Below are 25,063 nucleotides of genomic sequence, written 5' to 3' on the forward strand. Positions count from 1 at the left end.
TGTCATTGACTCAGCTATCAATGTCAAAGTGCAAGTAGATAAATAGGTACCGCTCCGGCGGGAAGGTAAACGGCATTTACATGTGCTGCTCTGGTTCGCCAGAAGCAGCTTAGTCATGCTGGCCACATGACCCGGAAGCTGTACACCGGCTTCCTTGGCCAATAAAGCGAGATGAGCGCCACAATCCCAGAGTCAGTCATGACTGGACCTAATGGTCAGGGGTCCCTTTACCTTTACTATCAATGCCTGGGTGGTCGCTATCTTCAGCTTAACCACTTTATAGAGCTGTTGCAGTGAGGATAAGCTAGGATAACCCCATGGGCTCCATCTTGACAGCCTTGGAGGAAAGATGGCGTATCAATGTGAACGACAGTAAATTACTGCACAGCCAAGCTTGCGTCATCTTTCCCTGAAGCAGATTCAGGACACTGGACATTGTGACAGCATCAAACTACAAGCACCACCATTATAGGGTGGAAGAGGACAGGGCTTTCAGAGTTGAAGGCAGTCTGAAAGAGGACCGGCCGCCCTGGGTGTGTAGGCATCCCTTACTTCCTCTCTGGTGCACAGGTATGGGTAAAAAGTGTTTGGCCAGAGAAAAAGACGAGGAAAAGGAAATTCGGCTCTCTTTAAAGCTCTACCCTTTGCCTCCACCGTCAAGGCTTTTCTCTGAGAGTAGCTCTATAGGGGCCTTCACAGTTAGGATGACTGACACCATGTTGAACTTTGTAGAGTACCTCCAAGACACAGGAGGTTTGATATGATCTTTTGCTTTCCTCAGAGGACTGGAGGCTGTCTGGGCCACATGCCCTTTGAAGGCCCTCAAGCACCTCAAAGCACAAGATTATCCCCTGCTCCAAAGTTCAGAGTGGGGGGCTTGAATTCAGCAGGCTTGAGAACATAGGGAGGAATGCTCAAAGTGGCCTCTTGGAGTTCACCTGAGATGTCTTTTGAAGTGTTTGTACTGAAAGAAGCAGGCAGGGAAGAGAACAACAGAACTACAATTCATATCCTCCTGCTAAAAGGTCTCTTTCAACTCAAGGATTTATTTCAAGAAGCTATAACCCACAGCTGGGCAACCTGCGCTCTTCACCTCCTTTGGTGCAGCCTTCAGGGATGTAGGGACAGAGCACAGGTAGGTTTTTTTTGGAAAAAGGAAGATGACAGCATTGGCCAGAGCACAGATTTGACTCTTTTCACTGAGCTCACCTGCTCCAGTCCATCTTAAGTAGCCTGCCTTACAGAAAAGGAGAAGGTTTACTGTCCTTGAGACAGGTGGCGTTTTTGTATGCAAAGCTTTGCAAAAAGTTCCTCAACTTGCAAAAAAGGGAGGGGGTCAGAAGCATGAGGGAATGGGGAAGTTGTGAGTAAAAAATCATTTCAAGAAGTGCTGAACTACGCTAAGGGAGCCGTGTTGGTCTGCCATAGTCAAAACAAAAAAAAATCCTTCCAGTAGCACCTTAAAGACCAACTAAGTTAGTTCTTGGTATGAGCTTTTGTGTGCATGCACACTTCTTCAGATACACTTCTTTGGTATCTGAAGAAGTGTGCATGCACACGAAAGCTCATACCAAGAACTAACTTAGTTGGTCTTTAAGGTGCTACTGGAAGGAATTTTTTTGTTTACGCTAAGGGAGCAAGGGTTGGGGTGTAGAGGACAGAATCTTTTGCTCATCATACTTATTGCAGCGTTGCTGGAGGAGAAGCAAAGCGAAACAGATTCTGAGGGTAAGAAACAGGTAGAAAACATGAAGTGTGGTGTGTTGTGATTAAGAAGAGCAAGGATTTTGACAGGGGAGAAACAGAGCTGAGGTTATTTTTGCTTTCCTTCTTCCTTCCTTCCCTCTGAAACTCCAGAACATTGAACCAATGCCGGTATTAGAAATCTCCAAGTGTAATTTGCTTTTTGCTCGGGACAGCCGTGCCCCCCCCCCATCCTTTGCCCTGGCTATGTGAATGCTCTGTGGACTCCCTGGAAGGGTGTGTGGTGACAGGTGTGGATCCTCTTGGCTGGTGCTTTGCACTTCTGTGCCTGTTTGGGCTGCACACTTGTGTCTCCAACAAATGCTTTGATGTTTCTGTTGGAGTGCGGTACTTTGGCATCAGTGATGCACGAGTACAAGGGGTTGTGAAGGGGTCCCAATCTGTTTGTGACTGAGGCGCCACTGTGCGCTACTTAACGGTGTCCGCCTAGGGTGTGTGCTTTTCTTGTGTAGGGCATGTGGTGGGCAGAGCAGCGGTCCTTGCTGGGAACTGTGTGAAGGTTGGCTGATGCTCAAAGGTTGCTAGGGGCATCTACACTTTGCAGCTTCTGCTGTGTTCATGGCCAAGCCCAGTGACTGTTCCACTGGTGGGTTGACTGATACCCATACTTTGCACTGCTTTGCTGGTTGGCAGCTTTGCCCATGTGCCAGCCACAGTGGCTCCTTGTGAACTTCCATGAATGGGACTGAATGAGAGAATTAAGGGATGGTGTACGAATGGGAGAGAAAAGGCCCTGCCCAGGCTTTGGTCCTGCCACTGGTTTGTGGCTTCTGACCACGTTCCTCTGAGGAAATGTGGTTGTTGACCACAAAGGGTTACTCTCGGCTGCTCTAACCTGTGGGCCTCCCACAAATGGATACAAGCATGTTTTTGATGTGTTAACTAAGATATAAACAGTTTGAATGGTAGGTATTATTTTCATGGCGGTACTGGAACAAAATGCAGTGGTCTTCAATGTTCTTACACCCAACCTAATTGCAACCTGAGGCTCACATATAAACTCACATTTATGAAGGTTAAGCTGAATTTATAGTCAAACCTCTCAAAATGGCTTAAAAAATAAAATCATGATAATGTGAACTTGTTAAAACTAATTATCCCAAATAATTAGAAATGCATGCGCACATATACCAGGCATGGGGTCAAATGGTAAGTTATAGGGTTGTTGTTGTTTTTTTAAAAAAGATTAATGTCTCATTCTCTTATTCCCCCCTATCATTCACCTTTTCTCCTCTTCAGGAGAAAAATGGTGCTGCTATGACAAACCTGAGGGAAAGGGCATGATCCTATCAAGTGTCATGACTCACCAGTTAAATCCCTATAGATTGTGTTCATTTACTTATACTGGAAAAATCATAGCACCACAAGAGGTATCACCAGGTGAGCAAACTGCAAATTTTCTATCTACTTTTGGAATGTAAAGCTACGAGAATAGTTTACTGTAGATCACTAGAAAACAACTGTACCTTGGCTGGAGGCTTCTGCCTGATATTCAGAATCCTCTTCTGGTGGACTCTGTAAAAAGTACACCTGCTCAGGTACCATGCTGGCAATCTTCTCTTTTCCCAGGATGTGATTACTTAGAAGTGGACTAATGCTCCTTTTCACCTTGTCTCGCCTTTCATGTGCCATTATTTTCTTTGTCCGTGCTTTGATGTTCTCCCAGCATTTTTTCAGCTGCTTGAAATCTCGTAGTGACACACTTGGTTGAGAATTATATTCATGAGCAAGTGCCTGCCAGGTCCGTTGTTTCAGTGCAATAGTCCTTGCATCACTTTTTTTACACTCGAGTACATATTTGTATTTCTCAACTAATGCCAGCAACACACTCTTCTCCACTTCAGAGAAGTATTTGGCAGGTTTTATCACTTCGCTGTTTTGCATTTTCTTTTGATTCTCCAGAGTGCCAAAATAACCTATAAAAAAACAACAGACAGCTTACTTTTGCAAGCATGATTGATTTCACAGCAAATAACATTCTGCTCAGACATTGTTCTTTTTCGTCACAAAAAAAAAATGTTAGAATATTACACTATCATCAGTCAGTCAGTCAGTCAACACAATCACCAATAGCAGAGTTCAGGACAAACAAAAGTGATACTTCACACAATTCAGAATTCCCTACTACACAGTGTTCAAAATTAGCCCAGGCGCATTTTGCATGTGGCTTTTAGCCAGTTGCAACCAAGTGAAGAGGCCTGGGCACAACGGGAAGTGCATGCCTGGGGATCATTGGGTCTGGACTGTTTTCACACACTATTACTGCATCTTATAGAATTCCATCAGTTACATTTTGTCTGCACAATCAGAATGAATTTCAGGAACCAAAATGCTTTTTTTCTGTGCAGCTGGAGCAGGAGCAGTGAACCATGTTACAGTTAATTGCTGCCGCTTGTCTTAAATTACCCCACCCCACTGCCCTGCTCACAGTTGTGAAGAATATTCTTAAGTTATGAATGGTCCGGGTCACCATGAAGAAAAAGAGGTAAGAATAGGCCTATATATCTGTGGACTGTCCCTGGATAAAGTGACTTTTCTTCTTTAAGTTCTCAAAGTGCTTAACCTAGCTCAAGGTTGTCATCTGAACAAGTCAAATGTTTAGCTGATAATCAAACACTGTCAGTTCATCATTTGAAAAATAAGACTTTAGAGCCATCTTGCCCCCAAAAGACAACTAGACATTCTGTTTGGGCAACTGCGACCAGGGGAGCCAACTGGAATAAAATATTGGGGGGGGGGGGAGCCCAGGTAAGCCCTGCGCTGCAAAATTGATCACAAGACACAGTGCATGAACACCATTTGAATGGCAATGCCCAGTGCTATTTTTCTAGATATTTTATTGGGGATCTGGCTGTAACCTTGGTTTAAGGAGCCTTTTGGCACCTAATCACATATCTGAGTTTCTAACAGTGATGGCCCCTCGAAGCCACTAAGTCAGATGGCTTGAGAAAAGAGCAAGAGCTATCATTTCCTACTCGTTACCACGACAGCTAATTGGAACACCCCTGTGTAGGGGCAGCATGCCTCTACGTGCCAGAACCAAACAGCAAAGGTTGGGCATCACCTTCATACTCTAGTTTATCCAATTAGTTATCTATATTGACAGCAGAGTGGCTATCGGGGTGGCTTTAGAGGGCTGAGGGATTCAAGACCTGATAGGGTAGGGGTGCTAACGCGTTGTCATTGACCATAAAGAATGGAGATATGGAATGTAAATGTGATTTGGTAAATGGAATATGGTTTTTTGAATTCAGAATGACGGATAATGGGTCTCTGCTTTTTGCTGGAGTCCAGCCCATGTGGGAATTATTGGTAATGAGATGGCAGAAAGGAGAACCTTTGTGACGTTTGTGGGGTGGAAGTAACAGCTGACTATGTAGCATAGGATTGTTTGAGATACAGGGATGAAAGGGAACCTCTGCCTCACAAACTGAGTAACTTTGGGATTCGCTTTGGGGTTTGGTTTAACAATTATAACCGAGTAACAACATTATAGCCAGTAGGTAGCAATAATAGGGTTTCTTCTCTTGCTTTGCAGCACTAATAAAATCAAAGAAGAACAATACAGGTATTCAGCTTCTTGACTAGATTGTTGCTCCTGTGCTGCAGATCCATGGTAGATCCATGGATCAAGCCGTATCACTGCCCAAACTCTCTGCTAAGATCTTGAGAGCACACGATTGCAGTTCCAACAAACATACCTTAAAACCAGTCCACTATAATGGATTCATTATATCTCAGATAACTCTAGGCCAAATATTCTTGTGAGGCAGGAATGGTTAACTGCAAGGATGCCTACCTTTCAAATCCACAGGGTCCTGACTTTCCTCCCCAGAAGAAGTCTTGAAGATTATGATTAATAAAAGACAGGAAATTTCATTGTAAGTACCCCCCCCTCTCTCTCAACACTTAATTATGTATCCTGTTAACCCCACAAATATTGCCCCACACTCAAAAACATGAAGGGAGTGGGGGATCATCCTAAATTGCATTATGCTTTTCCCATGTGCATATTCAGCAAAAGAAGCAATTCCCTGCATTAATAAGGATAATTCACAATACATTTCAGTTTATAGGTTGATCTGTATGCATGTTTACTTCCATATATGTTACCTCAGAGTAAAAAAGTGTAGATCTGCCTTACCGAAGCTAAGCAGGCCTGGCTCTGGTCATTGCCTGGATAGGAACAAGGCAAGCATTGCTTTGGCCACAGAATTTATCGAGGGATAAGTGCAAGCTCTCCATCCACAACAACCCCAAGATGTACAGAGATGGGGAACGCTATGGTCCTCCAGGTGTTGGTGAACTGCAGCTCCCATCAGCTTCCGCCAGTAAGATCAATGGCAAGGGATTGTGGGAGTTGTAGTCCAGCCATATCTGCAGCGCTACAGGTCCCTCATCTTCCCTGCACTTGGGGGTTAGCCAGACTCCAGAGGGTCCGCCTTGGTTTTTTCATTTGAAATGGCAAAAGCTGGCAGCAGGGAGATGTATATCCCATAAACACTCCTTCGGTATTCCCTCATCAGGATTTTACACAGGGAAGCAACTGAAACAGCCACAGTGGACTGCAATATTCTCAATCTTAATTCTAAATATTTACAAATGCTGCTACCGATATTAGATGTCAGAATGCCTCATCTAGCCCAACTTCTGAAATCAAAAATCCTTAAAAAGAGCAATGCTATCCACGTTTACCCTTGATCCGGGGGTTTCGCCCCCCCACAAGGGGGTAGAGGACTGCAGCCCAGGACTTGCAACCCTGCACACACTTTGCCCAGAGCAGACTTACTCCTGAGTAGACGCAGGCAGGGCTGCACAAGTTGCACGCGACGATGTTGCGCCACAAGGACCGGGTGGGGAACAAAATGACCATCTGTGGCCCAGCGAGCCTTTCCCCTCTGCAGAGAAATACAAATTTCCTCAACCTGTTACACATCTGGGAAAGCATCCTGGCCGCTTTTCTGGGGCAAAGAGGTTGCAGAGAGACGGGGCAGCGTTTCCCTTAGAAATAAACACCATTTTACATATGCATTTTAAACACACGCACACGCACAATTACCAGGCTTGGGTGGACCACGGCCTTCCTCAGGCTTCCTTCCCCTTCTTGCTTTTCCCTGGACGCTGCCGGGTTTTCCTCTCTATTTTGGAGAACAGCAAAGCACAGATCCCAGCCTGACAAAGGACGCCTCGCCACCCACTGAATGCGCATCGGCGGCTGCAGGTTTGCAAAGGCAGGCGCGCAAGCGGCGGTTCAGACAATAACGAGCAGCGCTCATCTTGCCGTTGCCCCGGCGGCGGCGCGGGAGGGGAGAGAGATAATCCCCGTAACGTGTGAATATATACGGGATCGGCCTCCAATTCCAAGGGGCAGCGCAACAGCCCCTGCTCTTAACAAAAGCCCCACCATTAATTGCCAATCTCTCTCTCCCTCCCTCCCTCTCCGCGGCTGGGTTTAGAGAAGGCGGGATCCGTGTCGCTTCCACCTTCCTCCCCTTCTTCCCCGACCACTAAACCACTCCCTCCTGCTCTTCCCAAGTTCCGACGCGGGTCTCAAAGCGGCGTCCACCAAGCGAAGCCAGCGCCCCGGGTGGAAACCTTGCAATCCCATAATTTCGCGCTCGGGGCACGAAGCAAAGGCGAGAGCAAATGTGTGCATGCGTGTTATGCATGCATGCATGCGAAAACTGACAGCAAGCGTTGCTTTTTCTCGCCGCCCCGCTGCACTAAAGACAGAAGCCTTCCTTCCTTCTTTTTTTGCAAGACTCGTAGCAGAGAGTGACCGAATGGCGCCGCTCCCGCTTCTCTCTGGGAGTCCAGTCCGGGTTTTCCGACCCGACAGCGCCGCCGCGGCTCCGGCCGGGAAAAGTGGGTGGGGCGCGCACTGCGCATGCGCACTGTCACTTGCGTGGTGACAGCCGAAGAGGAAGGTTGTCGGCGGCGGCGGGCTTAGCTTGAAGAAGGCGAGGCGGGTCGGGGGCTGGCGGTGGCCCGGGGGTCGCCTTCGCGAGGGGCTCGCCTGCGGAGGGCCTGCCTTTGGCGGCGGGAGAAGTCGGAAGAAGAGTGCGGAACGGCTGTTGCTGCTGTTGTGTCATGTATACTCCGCCTTTCCCCCCTGACAGGGACTCGAGGCGGCGCACGGGGGAAGTAAGAACCGTTTCCCCCTCCGGATATGGACGGGACTTCAATTCCCATCCCCTCGGAGCGTTGGCTGTGCTGGCTGGGTAATGGTGGAAGTGGGACTTTAGCTCTCCATTTGGAGGGCATGGGGATGGGCGGGGAGAGTTTAGCAATCCGCTTCACCCCTGGAGGAACACTCCATTGTCTCTCGACGGATGCCAACAACAGCAACAATCTGTTGAGTGGGGACCGATGGGAATTGTAGTTTGGGTATCCCAAACTACAACTCCCATCAGTCCCCACTCAAGAGATTGTTGCTGTCGTTGGCATATAGATATGTCTCTCTGGAGGGCCATGGGACCCCCCAACCCTGATTTCTGTTCCAGGTCCTGTTTCCTACAGTTGCTGGCTTCTGCAGAGTATTTTGCTTCCTTGCTTCATTATTTACTTATTCTTTTTTTGCAATTGCACTTGATGTAATGCACCCTTTCCCCGCAGTGAGCTCAAGGTGTCTGTCTTCCCTTCTCATGCGATCCTCACAACAAGAGAGAGTTTGGATTTGATATCCCGCTTTATCACTCCCCGAAGGAGTCTCAAAGCGGCTCACATTCTCCTTTCCCTTCCTGCCCCACAACAAACACTCTGTGAGGTGAGTGGGGCTGAGAGACTTCAGAGAAGTGGGACTGGCCCAAGGTCACCCAGCAGCTGCAGGTGGAGGAGCAGGGAAGCAAACCCGGTTCACCAGATTACGAGTCTACCGCTCTTAACCGCTACACCACGCTGGCTCTTCTCATGCGATCCTCACAACAACCCTGTGAAGGTTGGTCAGGTTGAGAGTTGGTGTCCAGCATGAGGCTGCCCAAGTGGGGCTTTGTCCTAACGTCCTATTCGGACACTCTCAAGCCAGTCTTCACCAACCTGGTGCCCTCCAGGTGTTTTGGACTACAGTTCCCATCAGCCTCAGCTGCTACCAGCAACTGGCTAGAACTGGTTTTTACTTATTTACTGCACTTCTATACCATCTTTCCTCCAAGGAGCTCAAGGTGGTCACATAGTTTTCCTCCTGCCCCCTTTTATCCTCACAACAACCTTGTGAGGTAGGTTAGGCTGAGAGTGTGTGACTGGCCCAAGGTCACCCAGTGAGATTCATGGTTGAATATCAATCAATCAATCAATCAATCAATCTTTATTACGGTCCAGAGACCCAACAAATCATTACAAAGCAATGCACAATTCAGACAGCCTACCTCCAGGTTAAACAAACATTTTGTTCAGACTTAAAGATAGGGATCGTTGGTTAAACCACTGATAAAAACTTCGCCACTGCTAATGTTCTAGCGTTTGTCCGGTCTTCCAATAGGCACCTGACATAGTGAGCCTCTGATTTTCCCCGGAAAGGTACCAGCAAGGGTAGTATCAGTTCAGCCCTGGCTTGCTCGTATTTCGCACAGTGCAGCAAAATATGTTTTATAGAATCTCTGTCTTGGGCACACGAGCAAAGTCTGTCCTGGTAGGGGACTCCTCTCCACCTGCCATCCAACACTGCAGAAGGAAAGACGTTTAGTCTGTCTTTGGTGAATAACCTTCAATAATTTGGTACTCGAAGCTACCAGCATGAGTCTGACCAAACTGCGGGAGGCAGTGGAAGACAGAAGTGCCTGGCGTGCTCTGGTCCAGGGGGTCATGAAGAGTCGGACACGACTAAACGACTAATCAACAACAACAAATTTGATGCTGTCAGGTTTTTAATGTAAGGTGTTAACTTAAAGACCTGCCCATATTGTACTCCTACTGCCAGCAGACTACAGACTGCGTGTGATCGAGATCGCAAGTCACTGTGTGTATTATCCCATAATCTTTGCTTTAACGTCTTTAGGGCGCCTTCATAACCCAGGTAATAAAGGGGGGGTGACAGACCAATAGAGGTGGCTTTTCTAGCCATGGTTTTCTGCCATTTGCTGACAAACTCCTCATTGGTCAGATGTTGATACAAACCCTCATGGTTGAATAAGCATCACAGTCTGATACTCTAACCCAGGGGTAGTCAACCTTTTTATACCTACCACCCACTAATGCATCTTTCTTGATGGTAAAATTTCATTAACACCCACCTGTCCAGTGCTTGATGGAAGGAGGATTCAGCTGGTGCCGGAGAACCCTCTACCGCCCACCTAGAATCCTGAAACACCCACTAGCGGGCGGTAGGGACCAGGCTGACAACCCCTGCTCTAACCACTACACCACACTGGCTCTCAAAACTGGCTCTCGCTGGAGGGCATCAGGTTGGCCAAGTTTGCTTTAGCCCCATGCTATACCCTAACCATTAGTCTCCCGCTTTCTCTGTTGTTTTATCTCCAGTATCTGGTATTCAGAGGAATATTGAACAGGAGGCTCCAACATAGAGGCTTATAACTGTTTATTGTTCTGTCTGTCTTCAGTATAAAGATGCCCAAAAATGTGGCTAATAAATATAATATTAGTAATGGGGGTAGTAGTAATAATCATCATAATAACAATAATGTATTGCTTATGGGTGATGAGCTGAAGAGGCCCTCATAATTTTTCACTTTCAGCCCCTAGACCTCAGCAAAAATAAACATTTCTTGGGCCATGGACACACTTGGAAATTTGAGAAAATATCCTAGACAACAAAAAATTGCTTCCATGTTGGGGCAAACTTCCAGCTCCCCCAAAGCAATTCCTGTTGGTTTAACTACCAGTCTAACCACTAGACCGCACTGTCTCTCCACTTGGACTGGAGCATTCTGGTTCTACTTGGCAGACAATGTGGTCTAGTGATTTGATCCTTGGGCTGCTTAAACACATCACTTGCATCTTGGAGGGAGCTGGGGTAAATCATGGTCCCACAGCAGTTTTCTACTAAGGTTAACTTGGCTGTAATGCCAGAAGGGTATTATAGGGAAGCCCTGTAGTATAGGGAAGTTTTTAATGTTTGATGTCTTGCTGTGTTTGATGTTTTCATTTGCTGGAAGCCGCTCAGATGATGGATATTATTACTATTATTACTGCCATAATTTGAACATATTTTGTCAAAATAAAGACTTTTTTCATATATTATTTAGTTGTCATGTGTGGATTTCTTAACTCTTGACGCCTTCATTATGGAAAATGAAAATCAAGATACCTCAACGTACATGCCGTACAATGTCACTCCTTACTACTGTAATGTAAGTATTGTGTCTCATGCTATTGAAAGATCTATGAATGATTTTTAGGTATACCTACACTGTGGTATACCTGAAAGGATGCTGGAGGATGCTCTCCATTAGATAATGCTATCTCTTGACGACAGGACACTGAATTTCCTGGAGAGAGGGAATGACTCTTAATGTCTGTAATGTAGATGTGTAGTCCTGAAGAATGGCATCCACCAGAATCACAAACTGGACTGATCCGTTCCAGGGGAAGGAGGGGGGCAAGCTGGTAATGTGGGGGAACTTTTTGTAATTGTGTTTATACACTGAAAATCAATAAAACTCCATATTAAAAGAATAAAAGAACGTGAAGAGTCATTGGCCCATCTTGTCCAGCCTCCTGTTCTCACAATGGCCAAACAGATGACTGTGGGAAAGATGAAAGCAGCACAAAGCATTCTCTTTTGCAGTTTCCAGCAACTGGTATTCAGAAACCTACTGCCTCTATCTGTGGAAGCAGGCTAGCAGCCATGAATTTGTCTAATCTTTTTAAAGCCATCTGAGTTGGTGGCCATCGCTGTCTCCTGGGCTTGGCCACAACGGAGTTTACTGCATGTTTGCAGCTGTTTACATTTCCGTTTAATTTGCATAGTTCACATGATATTACCCTCAAACAACAACAGTCTAAATTATCTTCCTGTGTAAAATCGGGTTCACCTGATACAGGGATAAGCTGCAGGAGAAGTTGGGCTCCAAACTGCTCCACATTGGGGGTCACAGATTATTAGTCTTGGTTTTGGGGGGTGGATGGATCTACTGTCCTTTCCATTCTCACCCAGTGCTTTCATTTCTTTTCTGCCTGTACTCATAGCTATTTGCAGTGCACTCCTGAATGGAGGATCCCCCCCCCCTTTTGATTCCTCAGATTTGCACAAAACTGTAGAATGCTTTCTCACACTTCTTGGCCCAGGAATGCCACTGAATAATAATAATATGTTGTGTAAAATAATAATTATTTTGTTCTGTTCTGAACCTACTGTGGATCAGTATAATTTGTTGACCTGAAGGTTTCGTGATCTTAATGGAAGAATGTTGTTCTAGCACATCTGCTTTTAATTGGTGAAACATTTCTACGCAGATGTGAACTGTGTCTTTTCTTACATGGAAGCTTCAATTTGGGACATTTAAGAAACAGGATTGGCTTGAAACATGAACCTTTTCAAGTTTCTACCTTGTATCCTTCAACAATGGAGTTAATAGATTGTCTTTCTCTCCCAGATTTTTTAAAAGAACAACTTCCTGTTCAACCTTCCAGTGATGATATGGGAACAAAGTTGCAGTTCAAGCCATGATTTAAGTTAAAAGCATCACAGTTGGATGCAAACATCAGTACTAGCACACATAAAATTGGTTAGTTTGTGTCCACAATTAAAGAAGTACCTAGTGAATAGGCCTCTCCTGATGCTGAAACACAACATCAGCTGTGTTCTAAGGCTGTGTTTCCCAACCTTGGGTCTCCAGCTGTTTTTGGACTACAACTCCCATCATCCCTAGCTAGCAAGACCAGTGGTCAGGGATGATGGGAACTGTAGTCCAAAAACAGCTGGAGACCCAAGGTTGGGAAACACCGTTCTGCCCGGACACTGAGGTCTAGCTACGAGGGCCTTCTGGCGGTTCCCTCACTGCGAGAGGCCAAGTTACAGGGAACCAGGCAGAGGGCTTTCTCGGTAGTGGCGCCCGCCCTGTGGAACGCCCTCCCATCAGATGTCAAAGCGATAAACATCTACCTGACATTCAGAAGACATCCGAAGGCAGCCCTGTTCAGGGAAGTTTTTAATATGTGACATTTTAGTGTATCTTTCATCTTTGTTGGAAGCCGCCCAGAGTGGCTGGGGAAACCCAGCCAGATGGGCGGGGTACAAATAATAAATTATTATTATAATTATTATTATTATTAACATGTATCAAATCCTACATCAGACAAGCCAGAGAGCCAGGCAGCACCCACTCAGACTCAGACAGCTACACCCAGTATCTCTCTTCCAGGATCATCGGCAACATCTGACAATGACATAACTGCAGAATTTTTCAGAAGTATAAGTAACATGAATGTTGATGAAGTTGCTGCCATCCTGCACAAAATATCAGCATCAAACCCATCATTCAGTGGTAATTTTTTGTCTGTAAGCCACTTTGCAGCATATAATTATATTTAATATAATAGATATACAGTATAATGGATCAAATCAAATTTGAACCTTAGTGAGGCTGCTGAAGACATTTCTGTTAATCTTCCATTGTCCGACTCTCTTCACCACAAAACCAATGTCAATCCAGAAGTATTCCTATAGCCAGGAAAACCCAGCCATCTGGCTTTAGGGGTCTTCGCCCTGGCTGTGCAGTTTCCCTCTGTGGTCATGATAGCAATCCAGCCCCTCAGTTCCATGTTAACCTGAAAGGCTAGACAAATAGACAAATAGACTATCTGGGGAAATAATACTATTTTTTTTATTTCCCAGAAACCCAACAGAGTTTCCCCCAGACCTCCAAATGTCCATTATGAAAGCATATATTTCCATGCAATGACCACCACTTAGAGTATAAATTTATAAAACAGGTTTTTATTAAGTGATCCACAAGTTCGTATAAACCCTTGGAGCGGGACTTTGGTTTTCCGGAGTATTTGCGAACAAAATAAAACTCCACCAAGGGTCTTTGAATTTTGTTTCTCTTGTCAGTCTCAATGTGTGCACCAACTTTTCTGCAAGAGCAAAACACCATACTCTCTTGTACCAAGTATTCAAGTTCACAACTTTTAGGAAATTCTGCTTTTGGAACTTCCCTTAGTATGGAAGCTGTTCATTCTTAATTTTTGTTTATGAGGAGCCAATTATGGCATTCTGCACATGTGTTGTAGCACGTGTTCTTAAATAAGTGCTGCACAAGCCCCTTTTTAAAGGGGAAACAAGGTTATAAATGGCAGCCCTACCAAGTCTAAATGTCATCAGCCACCACAGCTGATGTGTAAGTGTGCATACAATTGCAGCTGTTATAGGAAATCCCTTGGGCTCACTGGGATTACCAAAGACACCAGCCAGGAATAGAGGAGCGAAACAGCAGTCAGTAGGCCTGTTGTTGTTGTTTAGTTGTTTAGTCGTGTCCGACTCTTCGTGACCCTATGGACCAGAGCATGCCAGGCACTCCTGTCTTCCACTGCAAGAAGATCAAACCTATCTATTCTTAAAGAAATCAGCCCTGAGTGCTCACTGGAAGGACAGATCCTGAAGCTGAGGCTCCAATACTTTGGCCACCTCATGAGAAGAGAAGACTCCCTGGAAAAGACCCTGATGTTGGGAAAGATGGAGGGCACAAGGAGAAGGGGACGGCAGAGGACAAGATGGTTGGACAGTGTTCTCGAAGCTACAAACATGAGTCTGACCAAACTGCGGGAGGCAGTGGAAGACAGGAGGGCCTGGCGTGCTCTGGTCCAGGGGGTCACGAAGAGTCGGACACGACTAAATGAATAAAAAACAACAACCAGGGGTAGGCAACCTAAGGCCCATGGGCTGGAAGCGGCCTTTGGAGGTTGTTTGACCGGCCCATGAGCCACCCCCAAACTGAGTTGCCTGCTCTCACACTGTGCTAAACCGGAGCGGCGTGGGGACTCAATTCCGTGGCGCAAGAAATCACGTCTGTGCATGCGCATACACTGAAAATTGTGTCTGCGCAGACTCCGAAAATTGTGGGCGCGCTCACGTTCGTGCGCAATCTGGCCCACAGTGGGATCGGTGCAGGACCGATCCGGCCCAGGCAAGATAAACCTTGCTGACCCCTGGTTTTGATGATACTCTCTGTGTGCGCGCACAATCTTTTGATTCTTTCTATGTTTTGTTTTTTCTTAAAATATATATGTACAGTGCAGATACAGTGGTACCTCAGGTTAAGTACTTAATTCGTTCCGGAGGTCCATTCTTAACCTGAAACTGTTCTTAACCTGAAGCACCACTTTAGCTAATAGGGCCTCCTGCTGCGCCGCCAGAGCACGATTTCTGTTCTCATCATGAAGCAAAGTTCTTAAACTGAAGCACTATTTCTGGGTTAGTGGAGTCTGTAACTTGAAGCGCCTGTAACCTGAAGCGTATGTAACCCGAGGTACCACTGTATACGTATTTGCTTTTAGCTGCTCTCATTTTTATCTGCAAGATGCCTCGAGTCCCAGCCAGGCTGCTGTTCCACCTCCGCTCCTGAAGGCGGCGCCAGGCGCGATTCCTCGCTTCCCCTCACGCGCTTTCCCCAGTCAGCGCTCCGCCTCCCTCTCCGGAGGAGGATTCCAGGTGGACTACGCAGCTGCTGGCGTCACGTGTTCCCCTCAGCCGCCCTGCTGATTGGGCGGGCGGGCGGCTTCTGGAAACCGTGGCTCCTGGTGACCCGGAAGGACTCCCCGAGCGCGTTTCCGTCGCTGCCGGCCGCGCGTGCAGGAGCTTGGTAAGTGGGGCGGGCGGAGAAGCGGGCTTTCTTTCTTTCACTGCGCCGGCGCCGCCCCCGTTGGTCACTCCGGTCCGTGACAGCCCCTCCCCCCCGGGAGGCCCGCCGGGGACGCGAGGAATCCGCCTCACGCCGCCGCGTCGGGACAATGGTTCCCTCCGGCTCAGTACTGTCTGCACTGGCTGGCAGCGGCGGCGGCGGCTCTCTGGGTTTTAGGCGGGAGTCCCTTCTCCAGCCCTACCTGGGACGCTGCCCGCCGGGCTGGGGCTCTTCGCCCTTAACGACAATAGTGGTCGTTCCGAAAGCGAAGTCACTTTTGGCTAATTAAACCATCTATGGCCTCCTAAACCGGCGCGCGGAGGGGGGGGTGTTTTGTTTGTTTGATCCTATACTTTTCTGGTTTTATATTGTAAATCTGTGTCCTGAGATCCTCAGATGGAAGGACAGTATGGAAATAGTAGTAGTAGTAGTAATAATAATAATTACCCTGATGATAATCATGCTTAGGCTTAACCTCAAATAGCATGCTAACTAACTTCAGTCCTATAAACCAGGGAACTACCTTTATGTGCTCTCTGCTCCAAAACATTGCTAAGCCTTTACATTTGAATGTTCTTCCATCAGCAGTTCTGCAGGGGGGGTTCCCAAAAATCCCCCGTCAACATAAATACTCATTTTAATCTGGAGGGATGGAATCAATAACTCATGTTCCTATGCATCGCTCTTTCTATTGCATCTTTTTTACACAATTCCTCTTTTAAGAGGTTCCCAACCCCTGGACTTCTCCCTCCCCCCCTCCCCGGTTTCAAATCATTATCTCTTTTCTTTTCTGCCTCTTTGTACCTTTATCTGATTTATTCACCTCCCTTAATAAGGGACAGGCCCTGTGCTCAGGCTTGCAAGCTTCAGACACACACACACACACACACACACGGAAGTGAGGGCAAAAATGGTAAAAAAGCAGTTTTTGCAATGCCCAGAACAAAGTGATGAGTTCTAAATAAGCCTTTATGTGACAGTTCCTGCCAGGCAGGTCTTTCCTTGCTGGTGGTTTTTGCATGCACAGAAGTGATGTTTTTGGCCCATCTGCCCTTGTTCCTCTGGGCCAGTGGCAATGTGTGGCATTCCCCTTCTGCTTCCCAGTCCCAGGCCAACTGGCCGTTGGGGCCCAATGTTCTGGCAGGGAGGTGGGAAGGCAAGCTTCCTGCAGCAGTTGCTTCACTGGTTGATATGGCGCGGTTAGGTTGATTATGGTGGAGTAGTTCCTGAGATGCAGGGGTGTAACCTCCCAATGGCTCTAAGAAATATGGCTGATAGTTGGGGCTAGAATATGCCTCCCTATTTTATCTTTGAAACAGCCATTCACTCTAGTTATCCAAAAAGGTTTCCTTTATATGGAAAACCGATGTGTCAGGTTGAATATTAGTCTAAAACCCTTCCTCCAGGCACCTTAACTTCCTGAATGCTGATAAATTCTGTTTTAATCTGGTTGTGTTTTTGGTTATGTGACCTTCCTCCTGTGGTCTGAAGCAAGCTGACTAATTACAGATTTGCAGCTTAACTCTTAGAGGGAGTGATTTTGGCTCTGGGGTTTTGAACCAAAAAATTTCCCGGTTTGCATTCAATGCTGTTCACTAATACAGGCATCGCCACACTTACGGGCACTCGTTGGGAAATAATAAAATTCAGTTCAAATCCAGAAATGGCAAGAGAGAGCTGGAAAGTCCCTGTGGCTTGCAGGGAGGCCTTCCCCAGATCCCAAAGAGGGTGTCAGTAAGGGCAGAGGAAGCCCCGAAGAGACCACATGTCCTCCAGCCTCCTGCTGGAGGTTCAATTCTAGTCGTGGATATTTTTGAATGCAGTCTTTTTTTTGTATGGATTGCAGAGAGAGAGCATTTAAAGGGTGCTCCACACTTTATGCAATTTCAGTTATGCCTGGAACATAACCCTCGCTTCAGTGGGGGCATGAATGTAAAAGCCTTCAACTGCTAATACCTCTTTTTTTAAAAATGTGAAGGTGCTAGGCTATGTTGGTATTGATGATAAATGTTCTCTGTTGTGAACCCTTTGTATGTGGAGATGCTCAGAATTTCTTTTGCCATCCATCACAGTACCTTACACTCTGAATTTTCAGAGTTGGATCTATTGTAACTTCATCTTGAACCCAAGAGAAACTTCATCAGGTAAGCTGCAGAGCCATAAAGAAGGCAGCCATTTCTAGATTTTCAGATGACTAGCATTAGGGAGTAGAGCATAAGGGTGTACATTTTGCAATTTCTTTTTAGATTATGTTGCAGATCTGAAGAAAACTAGAAATTGGTTTCAAAAATTGAGTCTGAGTAATTGTTTGCTCAGTTTAGTTGCAGGAACTTTCCCCCCTTAAACATATATATTTTTCTACAGTGGCTTCAAAATGACAAAGAAAAGGAAACATCAAGAAGATTTTCATAAGGTGAAGCTAAAAGTTGGAAAAAAGAAGCCTAGACTAGAAAATGCAACAGATACAAACTTCAAAACAAGAGCCATACATCTATCCGAGCAGCTTAGAGAGGATGGAGTGCTTCCAACAAATAATAGAAAGCTTAACATAAAGGTACAGTGAAATGCAAATTTATATGCCACCAATTATTGTTGCACTTTTGAGTTCATTAGCATCTGTGAGACTAATTTTGATAAAGAGTGAGCTTTTGTCAAGGGTTAACATACTACTGGAGATGCCAAAACCAGTGTGTGTAGTGGTTAAGAGCAGTAGTCTCCTAATCTGGGGAACCGGGTTCGCGTCTCCGCTCCTCCACATGCAGCTGCTGAGTGACCTTGGGCCGGTCACACTTCTCTGAAGTCTCTCAGCCCCACTCACCTCACAGAGTGTTTGTTGTGGGGGAGGAAGGGAAAGGAGAATGTTAGCCGCTTTGAGACTCCTGAAGGGGAGTGAAAGGCGGGATATCAAATCCAAACTCTTCTAGGAATCTGGACAGTTGGAGAAGACAATAAATTTCAAAATACCTAATCTTTTTAATTTTAGCATTATTGTTAAGATGTTACAAGGACCTTTGCTGAATACCTTACAACCTCAGCTAATAATCTCTTACTGTGTCTTTGTTGTCATAAGGGGAGTTTCCTTAACCCAAAGCTATATCAGTGGTGTTCAGCATCTCCATCTCATGAGTTGTATTGTTACAAGATAGATGCTTTTAAATACTGCCTTCTGTCACGAAGTGTCTTCACCATGTGGCAAAATTCCAATAGTGGTGAAGCCATCAGTGCCTTTAGAAGAGGGGAGTTCCATAAGAGTTGATTTGCCCAAGGTAGCACCATGAGTATGCTCTCCCCTGAAATTCATTGAGATTCTCAGGTACTTTGTATTATGTCCATCTTCCAGGTCTAGTCTATCAAGACTCCTGATTATTTGAATGACCCTTGCGACCATTGTTGATAATCAGCTGATTATCAGTGGTTGCAGAGCGCTAGGCACAGGGCTTCATAAGTGATGATGATCAGGATTTTCAAAGTCCAGGGCATGGTGCTTTGCCCAGGACTTTGCAGGTGTTGCCAATCAACTAATAGGTGGTGCCTATTTGGTGTACAGCGCAGGGCAAGTGGGCATGGCTTGGCCAACATGGGCTTGCAGACCAAATGGCAAGGCCTAGTAGGTCTGATTAGGACCACAAGTCAGAGGTCCCCGCTACTGAACCAAGTCCTACTCCAAATAGACCCACTGAAACCCATGAACTTAACTGTACTTGGCGTCCATGGATTTCAGTGGGTCTGCTTTGTGTTTGACTAATGTTCATTAGCTTTATTTTTAATTGTTCTACTATGATAAGATTTCTAAGCAACTGGGCTGGATTTTATTTATATTCTGATTGTGTACTGATGACCTATAAAGTTACATTCAATCTTAGCATTGATTGCCTTGGATTTTCATTGACTGCTTTGCATTTTAAAGCATAAACACTCTGTCATTTACATAAATGCAGATTTATGTCTCCTCCTTGAATTCCAGTAATTTCTAAACATCGATTAAACAGCCTCTGAGAAATGTTTGTTTTGATGTATGCAGCTTAAGTCTGTGCAGAAATAAGTACACTTTACTGAAATAAGTGAGCTTATTTCCCCCAGTTGTGCAAAGGAAGGGGCTGATGGTTTCTTAACGTTGTAATGCTTTGTTTTTGCTTTGCTAGTGTGAAGGTTGCTTTTATTTCTTGCTTTGGAAGTGTATAAAACCTTTCAGCCACAAATGTAATAATTATAAGTTTGTGATGTAAATAGTTTTTCAAGCAATTACCAACTCTGTATTTCTTCTAGGATCTGCTTTCACAAATGAACCACTATAGTGCAGGAATTAAACAAAGTGCCCTTTTTGGACTCAAAGATCTGCTGTCCCAGTATCCATTCATCATTGATGCACACCTTTCAAATATACTAAGTGAGCTGGCAGCTGTGTTTACAGACAAAGATTCTGCTGTACGAGCAGCAGCAATCTGCCTCCTTAAGTTCTTGGCTCCAAAAATACGAGCTGAACACATCTCTCCATTTTTCCCATTACTTAGTGCACATCTTTCTAGTGCCATGACTCATATCAGTGAAGGAATTCAGGAGGATTCTTTGAAGGTATTGGACATTCTGTTGGAGGAATACCCAACTCTCCTGACGGATCGCAGTAGTGTGTTGCTGAATAACTTTGTAGAACTGATTTCTCATCAACAACTGTCAAAACAACTGAAAAATAAGGAGAAAATATGCTGGATGCTGTCTGTTAATCCTAATCGTAGGGTAACTTCGCAGCAATGGAGGCTTAATGTGTTGGTCAGGCTCCGAAAGTTCCTTCAGGTGCTGGTGGAAGGATCCAGTGAATTAGAAACTGACAGAGAGGGGCTACAAGAGCCAAATGACAACCCACAAGTACCAAGAAACTCCTTGCATGTTAATTGGCAGGAATATGCCAGTGGCCAGCAGCACATCCAGTTGTATGAAAATGGTGGCCCACAATTCAGAACTCATTCATCCTTCAGGCTAAGGTAAGAAATAGTGTGCTTACAGCATGTTTGAAGGTTCATGCTTTGTCACTGATGTGAAACTTAGTGAGCAGGCTGCTGCTGACCATGGCAATATAGTGAGGCTTATTGCAGTAACACTGTGCAGTCACACAAGTGGGTTTTGTGCAGAGCCTCTTTTGAGAAGACTGCAGACTTGGGCTGACATTCATATGGGTGCCCCATGAGTTATGCCTATGCATCAAGGGGGTGTGGCTCCCCCCTTTCTGCACCCAATGAGTGTAATTGAGGAGGCTGGGTTTTCACTGGCTACTGCCTATACACGTTTCTCATGAATCACTCACTTTCATGGAGCAATGTAAGAATAGTAGCACAAGTATAACTGTAAATAACCTGTACATGGTCTCCTCCAAATTGACATCATTTTGTATAAATGAGTAAGGCTGTTCTCCTGACCAGCTTTCATACATGCTCATACAGCCGGGTGTATACTACTTCAAAATAAGTCTTACTGTGTCAAACAGGGCTTATTCTGGGTCTGTGTGTGTAGAATTATAACTGTAAATACATTTCTTTCTGTGCAGTAGTTCTGTAAAGAATGTTTTGGCCTTTGTTCTAGGTCTTTGGTAAGTATGACAGGCAGTGTTGAAAATGGCCTGTCATCTCCTGAAAATTTAAAACGATTCATTCAAATTATAATTCCATTGCTGCTTAATTGTTGGATTGAAGCATCGCCTGCACAACTTGCGACTCCCATTCTTGGAAATCTTCTGGAACCTGGATCTCAGCAGCTAATGGAGCAAGTACTTGGTATCATATACCTGTTGTGGAAGCTTGTAAAGCAAAATGAAGATCTGGATGAAATGGTAAGAAACAGAAGTTGCTGAACTGATATGTCACAGGAAATTATTTGCATCCTTGTCCTCTTACCTAATCAAGTTTGGAAAAAAATCCATAAATTAGCCCCTTATGATCTTTCTATTTGTATACCTTTCCTTAAAACTCTTAGCACTTGGAGAAAATTATTAATGTGTGGTGCCTTTCTTACAGGAAGTGTGGCTTCGAGCAAATTACCTGAATGATTTAAAGCACCATTTCATGTCTCATTTTCCTTACTCTTTCCAAGAAACAAGCAAGCACCGAAAGAAGGAGCCCTTGAAAAGGTATTGCTTATAAGACCAGGAGAGTCAGAGTTGAGTGGTTTCCTTTTCAGATAATCAGTAGGTTGTGATCCGAGTTCTTAAATTTTCACATCCATAGAAAAATCCTGGAGTAGCAATGGGGAAAGCTCAGTTCCTCCATAATCCTCACTGTAAGGAATTTTTGTTGTTGTGAACTCAGAGTAACCGTAATTCCTTTATAAGTAATGCATTTTTGTTCATAAGAGCACATTTTCAGACAATAAATTTGATTGAGTTCTGTTTTTTTCACGTGTTTTGATGTAGGGTATTGTATAAGCCAACTAACTGGAGAGAGATACCTGTGTACTCCATAGTAATTTGTGCTTGTCCTATGTGGATGAAAGACTGATTTATGCAACCAGCACTTTTCTCTTATACTGCCGTTTGTTCAAATATGTGCTAAATTCTAGTTTTCCAGGAATAGTCCCCAGTGAACCTTGGGTTTGCAAGGTTTCCTCCTGCTTTTTGGCATTGCCACCAGGAGAAATTCAGAAGCTTACTCTTCTGTGTTCATGTTGCAGCGGAACCTGCTGAAACTTTTAACACTTTGGAGTATATGCCTTCTTATTTGAAATATCTATACAGTTATGAGCCCCAGTAGAATTCTTCACTATTGAATAATGCTTTGTGCCAGTTTTCATAAACACTTCTCTGTCTTTCATTTAGCAACAAGTATTGTATGACGTCGTCAAACATTGATCATCTCATGTTGAATTTAACCTTATGCGAAATCATGGTCTCATTGGCGAGTGCTTCAACACTGCAAATGGATTCTCATTGGCTAGATATGATTAGAAAGTTTGTGATAGAGACCCTCCACGATGGTTGCAAGCTCCCCCTTCACAATGGCTGTAAGTTAAACAGTAAGCAATTGAATAAATTGCTCAAAGTGACTTGGAGACTTCTACAGATACAAATCAACAAAGGTAAGACCCACTGAGTGTACAGTCTTTGTCTAGGCATTTACCAATATGTGGCATTTTTCTAGGCTATTTGCATTACTTCCCTTTAGTGAGACAATCCAAAAGTGATTTAGAACAGTTTTGTGCCTTAGATTAATACAGTTCACCACCTCTCCTGACCGTAAAATATATGATCAGGAGACGCACCCTTTTTATATTTCAGAACTCACTGTGGTGCCAAACCACTGTTTGTAGCAAGAGTTAGCAGCAGGAAAAAATGGTTGCATGCATCGTCTTACAGTGATAGATTCTCCATTTGAATATGCTTATAGGTACTAGACTTTAGAAATGTTTAGATTCCGCCCCCCCCCCCCATGATGTTCAATAAGGAAGTTACCAGCAGTGGATTTTATTGTAAGCTTAGAATTAGAAGACAAGGTAAATTTTGTTTGAGATATGCAAGACTGACACAGCTATGACATTCTTATAATGAAATTAGGCCTTGGTGATGTATCAAATACATCACCCAGGACTTGTTTGAGGGCCAGAGCTTGATGGCACCTTCACCTGGTGGTATATCACAAGTGAAACAACCACCGCTCCTGAGTCCCTCCACCGCCGGCACATGGAGGGAGGAATGAGCTATGTAGGCCCTGGCCCCACGCTGAAATTGCCGCTGAGGAAGCTGAGGTGGTTTCACCCAGTGCCTTGTAGAACCAGGGCGAATGCAACTTGTTTCCCCCTTATTTTTCAACATGTGTTTTGTTTGCTACTTTGCCCTTCTAAAATGCATGCATGAAAAAGCAATACAGTGGTACCTTGGGTTACATACGCTTCAGGTTACAGACTCCGCTAACCCAGAAATAGTGCTTCAGGTTAAGAACTTTGCTTCAGGATGAGAACAGAAATTGTGCTCTGGCGGCACCGCAGCAGCAGGAGGCCCCATTAGCTAAAGTGGTGCTTCAGGTTAAGAACAGTTTCAGGTTATGTACGGACCTCCGGAACGAATTAAGTACTTAACCTGAGGTACCACTGTAATGCATGCATTTTTGATAGTTGAAGCAATCCGCAAGTGTAAAATACATGGTCATGTTTCCAGAGTGCAAAAAGTGATGTGTAAAGTAACCTTTTAAATACAGTGGTGCCCCGCAAGACGAACGCCTCGCAAGACGGAAAACCCGCTAGACGAAAGGGTTTTCCGTTTTGGAGGCGCTTCGCAAAACGAATTTCCCTATGGGCTTCCTTCGCAAGACGAAAGCCCATAGGGAAATCTCCGGGACAGCAGGGAAGGCTGCTCCGAAGGCTGGCGGTGGAAGGAGGTCTCTCCGCCCCACCGCCAGCCTTCGCAAGGCTGCTCCGAAGGCTGGTGGCGGGGGGAGGTCTCTCCGCCCCACCGGCAGCCTTCGGAAGGCTGCTCCGAAGGCTGGCGGCGGGAGGAGGTCTCTCCGCCCCACCGGCAGCCTTCGGAAGGCTGCTCCGAAGGCTGGCGGTGGGGCGAGAGACCTTCTCCCCGCACCAGCCTTCGGATGGCTGTCCTGAAGACTTGCGGTGGGAGGAGGGTTTTCCTTCCCACCGCCAACATTCAGAATGCTGTTCTGAATGTTGGCGGTGGGGAGGAAAAACCCTCCTCCCACCGCAAGCCCCGGGAACAGAGGAGAAGCGCTGCGCGCCTTCCACTCTGTTCCCGTACCTGTCCGAAGGCTGCCGGTGGGGAGAAAAGCCCTTCTCCGCACCGCCAGCCTGGCAAGCGGTCTCCATAGGAACGCATTAATTGATTTTCAATGCATTCCTATGGGAAACCGTGCTTCGCAAGACGAAAAACTCGCAAGAAGAAAAAACTTGCGGAACGAATTAATTTCGTCTTGCGAGGCACCACTGTAACATAAACCTGATAGCTAATACAGTGGTACCTCAGGTTACATACGCTTCAGGTTACAGACTCCACTAACCCAGAATAGTACCTCGGGTTAAGAATTTTGCTTCAGGATGAGAACAGAAATCGACCTCTGGAATGAATTAAGTACTTAACGTGAGGTACCACTGTATAGAGAAATTCAGATTTTATTTCATGGTTCACATACTTCAGCATTTATTGAAATAAGGTTCCCCCTCCCCTGTGTGTAAATTCAGGGCATCAGGCTGAAATATGATACTTTGCCTAGGAAAGGTGGGATAGAAAGGCAGTAAATAAAATCATAGTGTATAATCTGGGGCTGTTAAAAGCCCAGATCTGTTATTTGATGTCCTGACAGCTTCCCTTCCATATTCCTCAGAAATTACTGAACCATATTGAACTCTAGGGGGCAAAGGAGCTGACATACATAGTGCCAAAGCACCATCTTCTTCCCTCCCGCTCCCTACCTAGAAACTCAGCTGCTCAGAGTAGTACACTCTATTGAGGAAGGTGAACTGCAAATGATCAAATTTTCAGTTTGCCAACCTTTGCCGGCAAGAAGTGGAAGACT

General features: G+C 45.4%; 2 protein-coding genes and 1 long non-coding RNA gene across 9 annotated transcripts in view; 2 read left to right on the plus strand and 1 right to left on the minus strand.

The window, feature by feature from the left end:
- MSANTD3 (Myb/SANT DNA binding domain containing 3) overlaps positions 1-6,955 on the minus strand; it is a 177,614-nt gene extending 170,659 nt beyond the window's left edge. For 2 of the 5 annotated variants that reach the window (XR_014162189.1, XM_081884341.1), the window contains exons 1-2: positions 5,564-5,589; positions 3,231-3,680 (exon numbers count right to left, since the gene is read on the minus strand). Coding sequence is in view for 4 of the 5 variants with exons in the window: in XM_081884341.1 (XP_081740467.1) it covers positions 3,231-3,648 (418 nt within the window). In the remaining variant the exon portion in view is untranslated. Of the gene's footprint in view, positions 1-3,230; positions 3,681-5,563; positions 5,590-6,811 lie in introns of those variants that run through there. The other 3 variants (XM_081884343.1, XM_081884344.1, XM_081884342.1) reach the window with 3 other exon arrangements.
- Positions 376-4,466, plus strand: LOC309354428. The gene is made up of 3 exons (XR_014162289.1): positions 376-570; positions 3,004-3,144; positions 4,113-4,466. It is a non-coding gene; the product is annotated as an uncharacterized lncRNA (long non-coding RNA).
- An 8,501-nt stretch (positions 6,956-15,456) lies between the features above and the next one.
- Positions 15,457-25,063, plus strand: part of TEX10 (testis expressed 10) — a 37,886-nt gene continuing 28,279 nt past the window's right edge. Inside the window, exons 1-6 of one of the 3 annotated variants that reach the window (XM_081883917.1) lie at positions 15,457-15,521; positions 17,925-18,114; positions 19,827-20,539; positions 21,135-21,381; positions 21,566-21,678; positions 22,363-22,622. In XM_081883917.1, coding sequence (XP_081740043.1) covers positions 17,935-18,114; positions 19,827-20,539; positions 21,135-21,381; positions 21,566-21,678; positions 22,363-22,622 — 1,513 coding nt within the window. In that variant the 5' untranslated portion in view covers positions 15,457-15,521; positions 17,925-17,934. Of the gene's footprint in view, positions 15,522-17,553; positions 17,705-17,924; positions 18,115-19,826; positions 20,540-21,134; positions 21,382-21,565; positions 21,679-22,362; positions 22,623-25,063 lie in introns of those variants that run through there. The other 2 variants (XM_081883918.1, XM_081883916.1) reach the window with 2 other exon arrangements.

The sequence above is a fragment of the Podarcis melisellensis genome (genome assembly GCF_964234715.1).
Source record: "Podarcis melisellensis genome assembly, chromosome: 13".
In the NCBI taxonomy this organism is placed as follows: Eukaryota; Metazoa; Chordata; class Lepidosauria; order Squamata; family Lacertidae; genus Podarcis; species Podarcis melisellensis.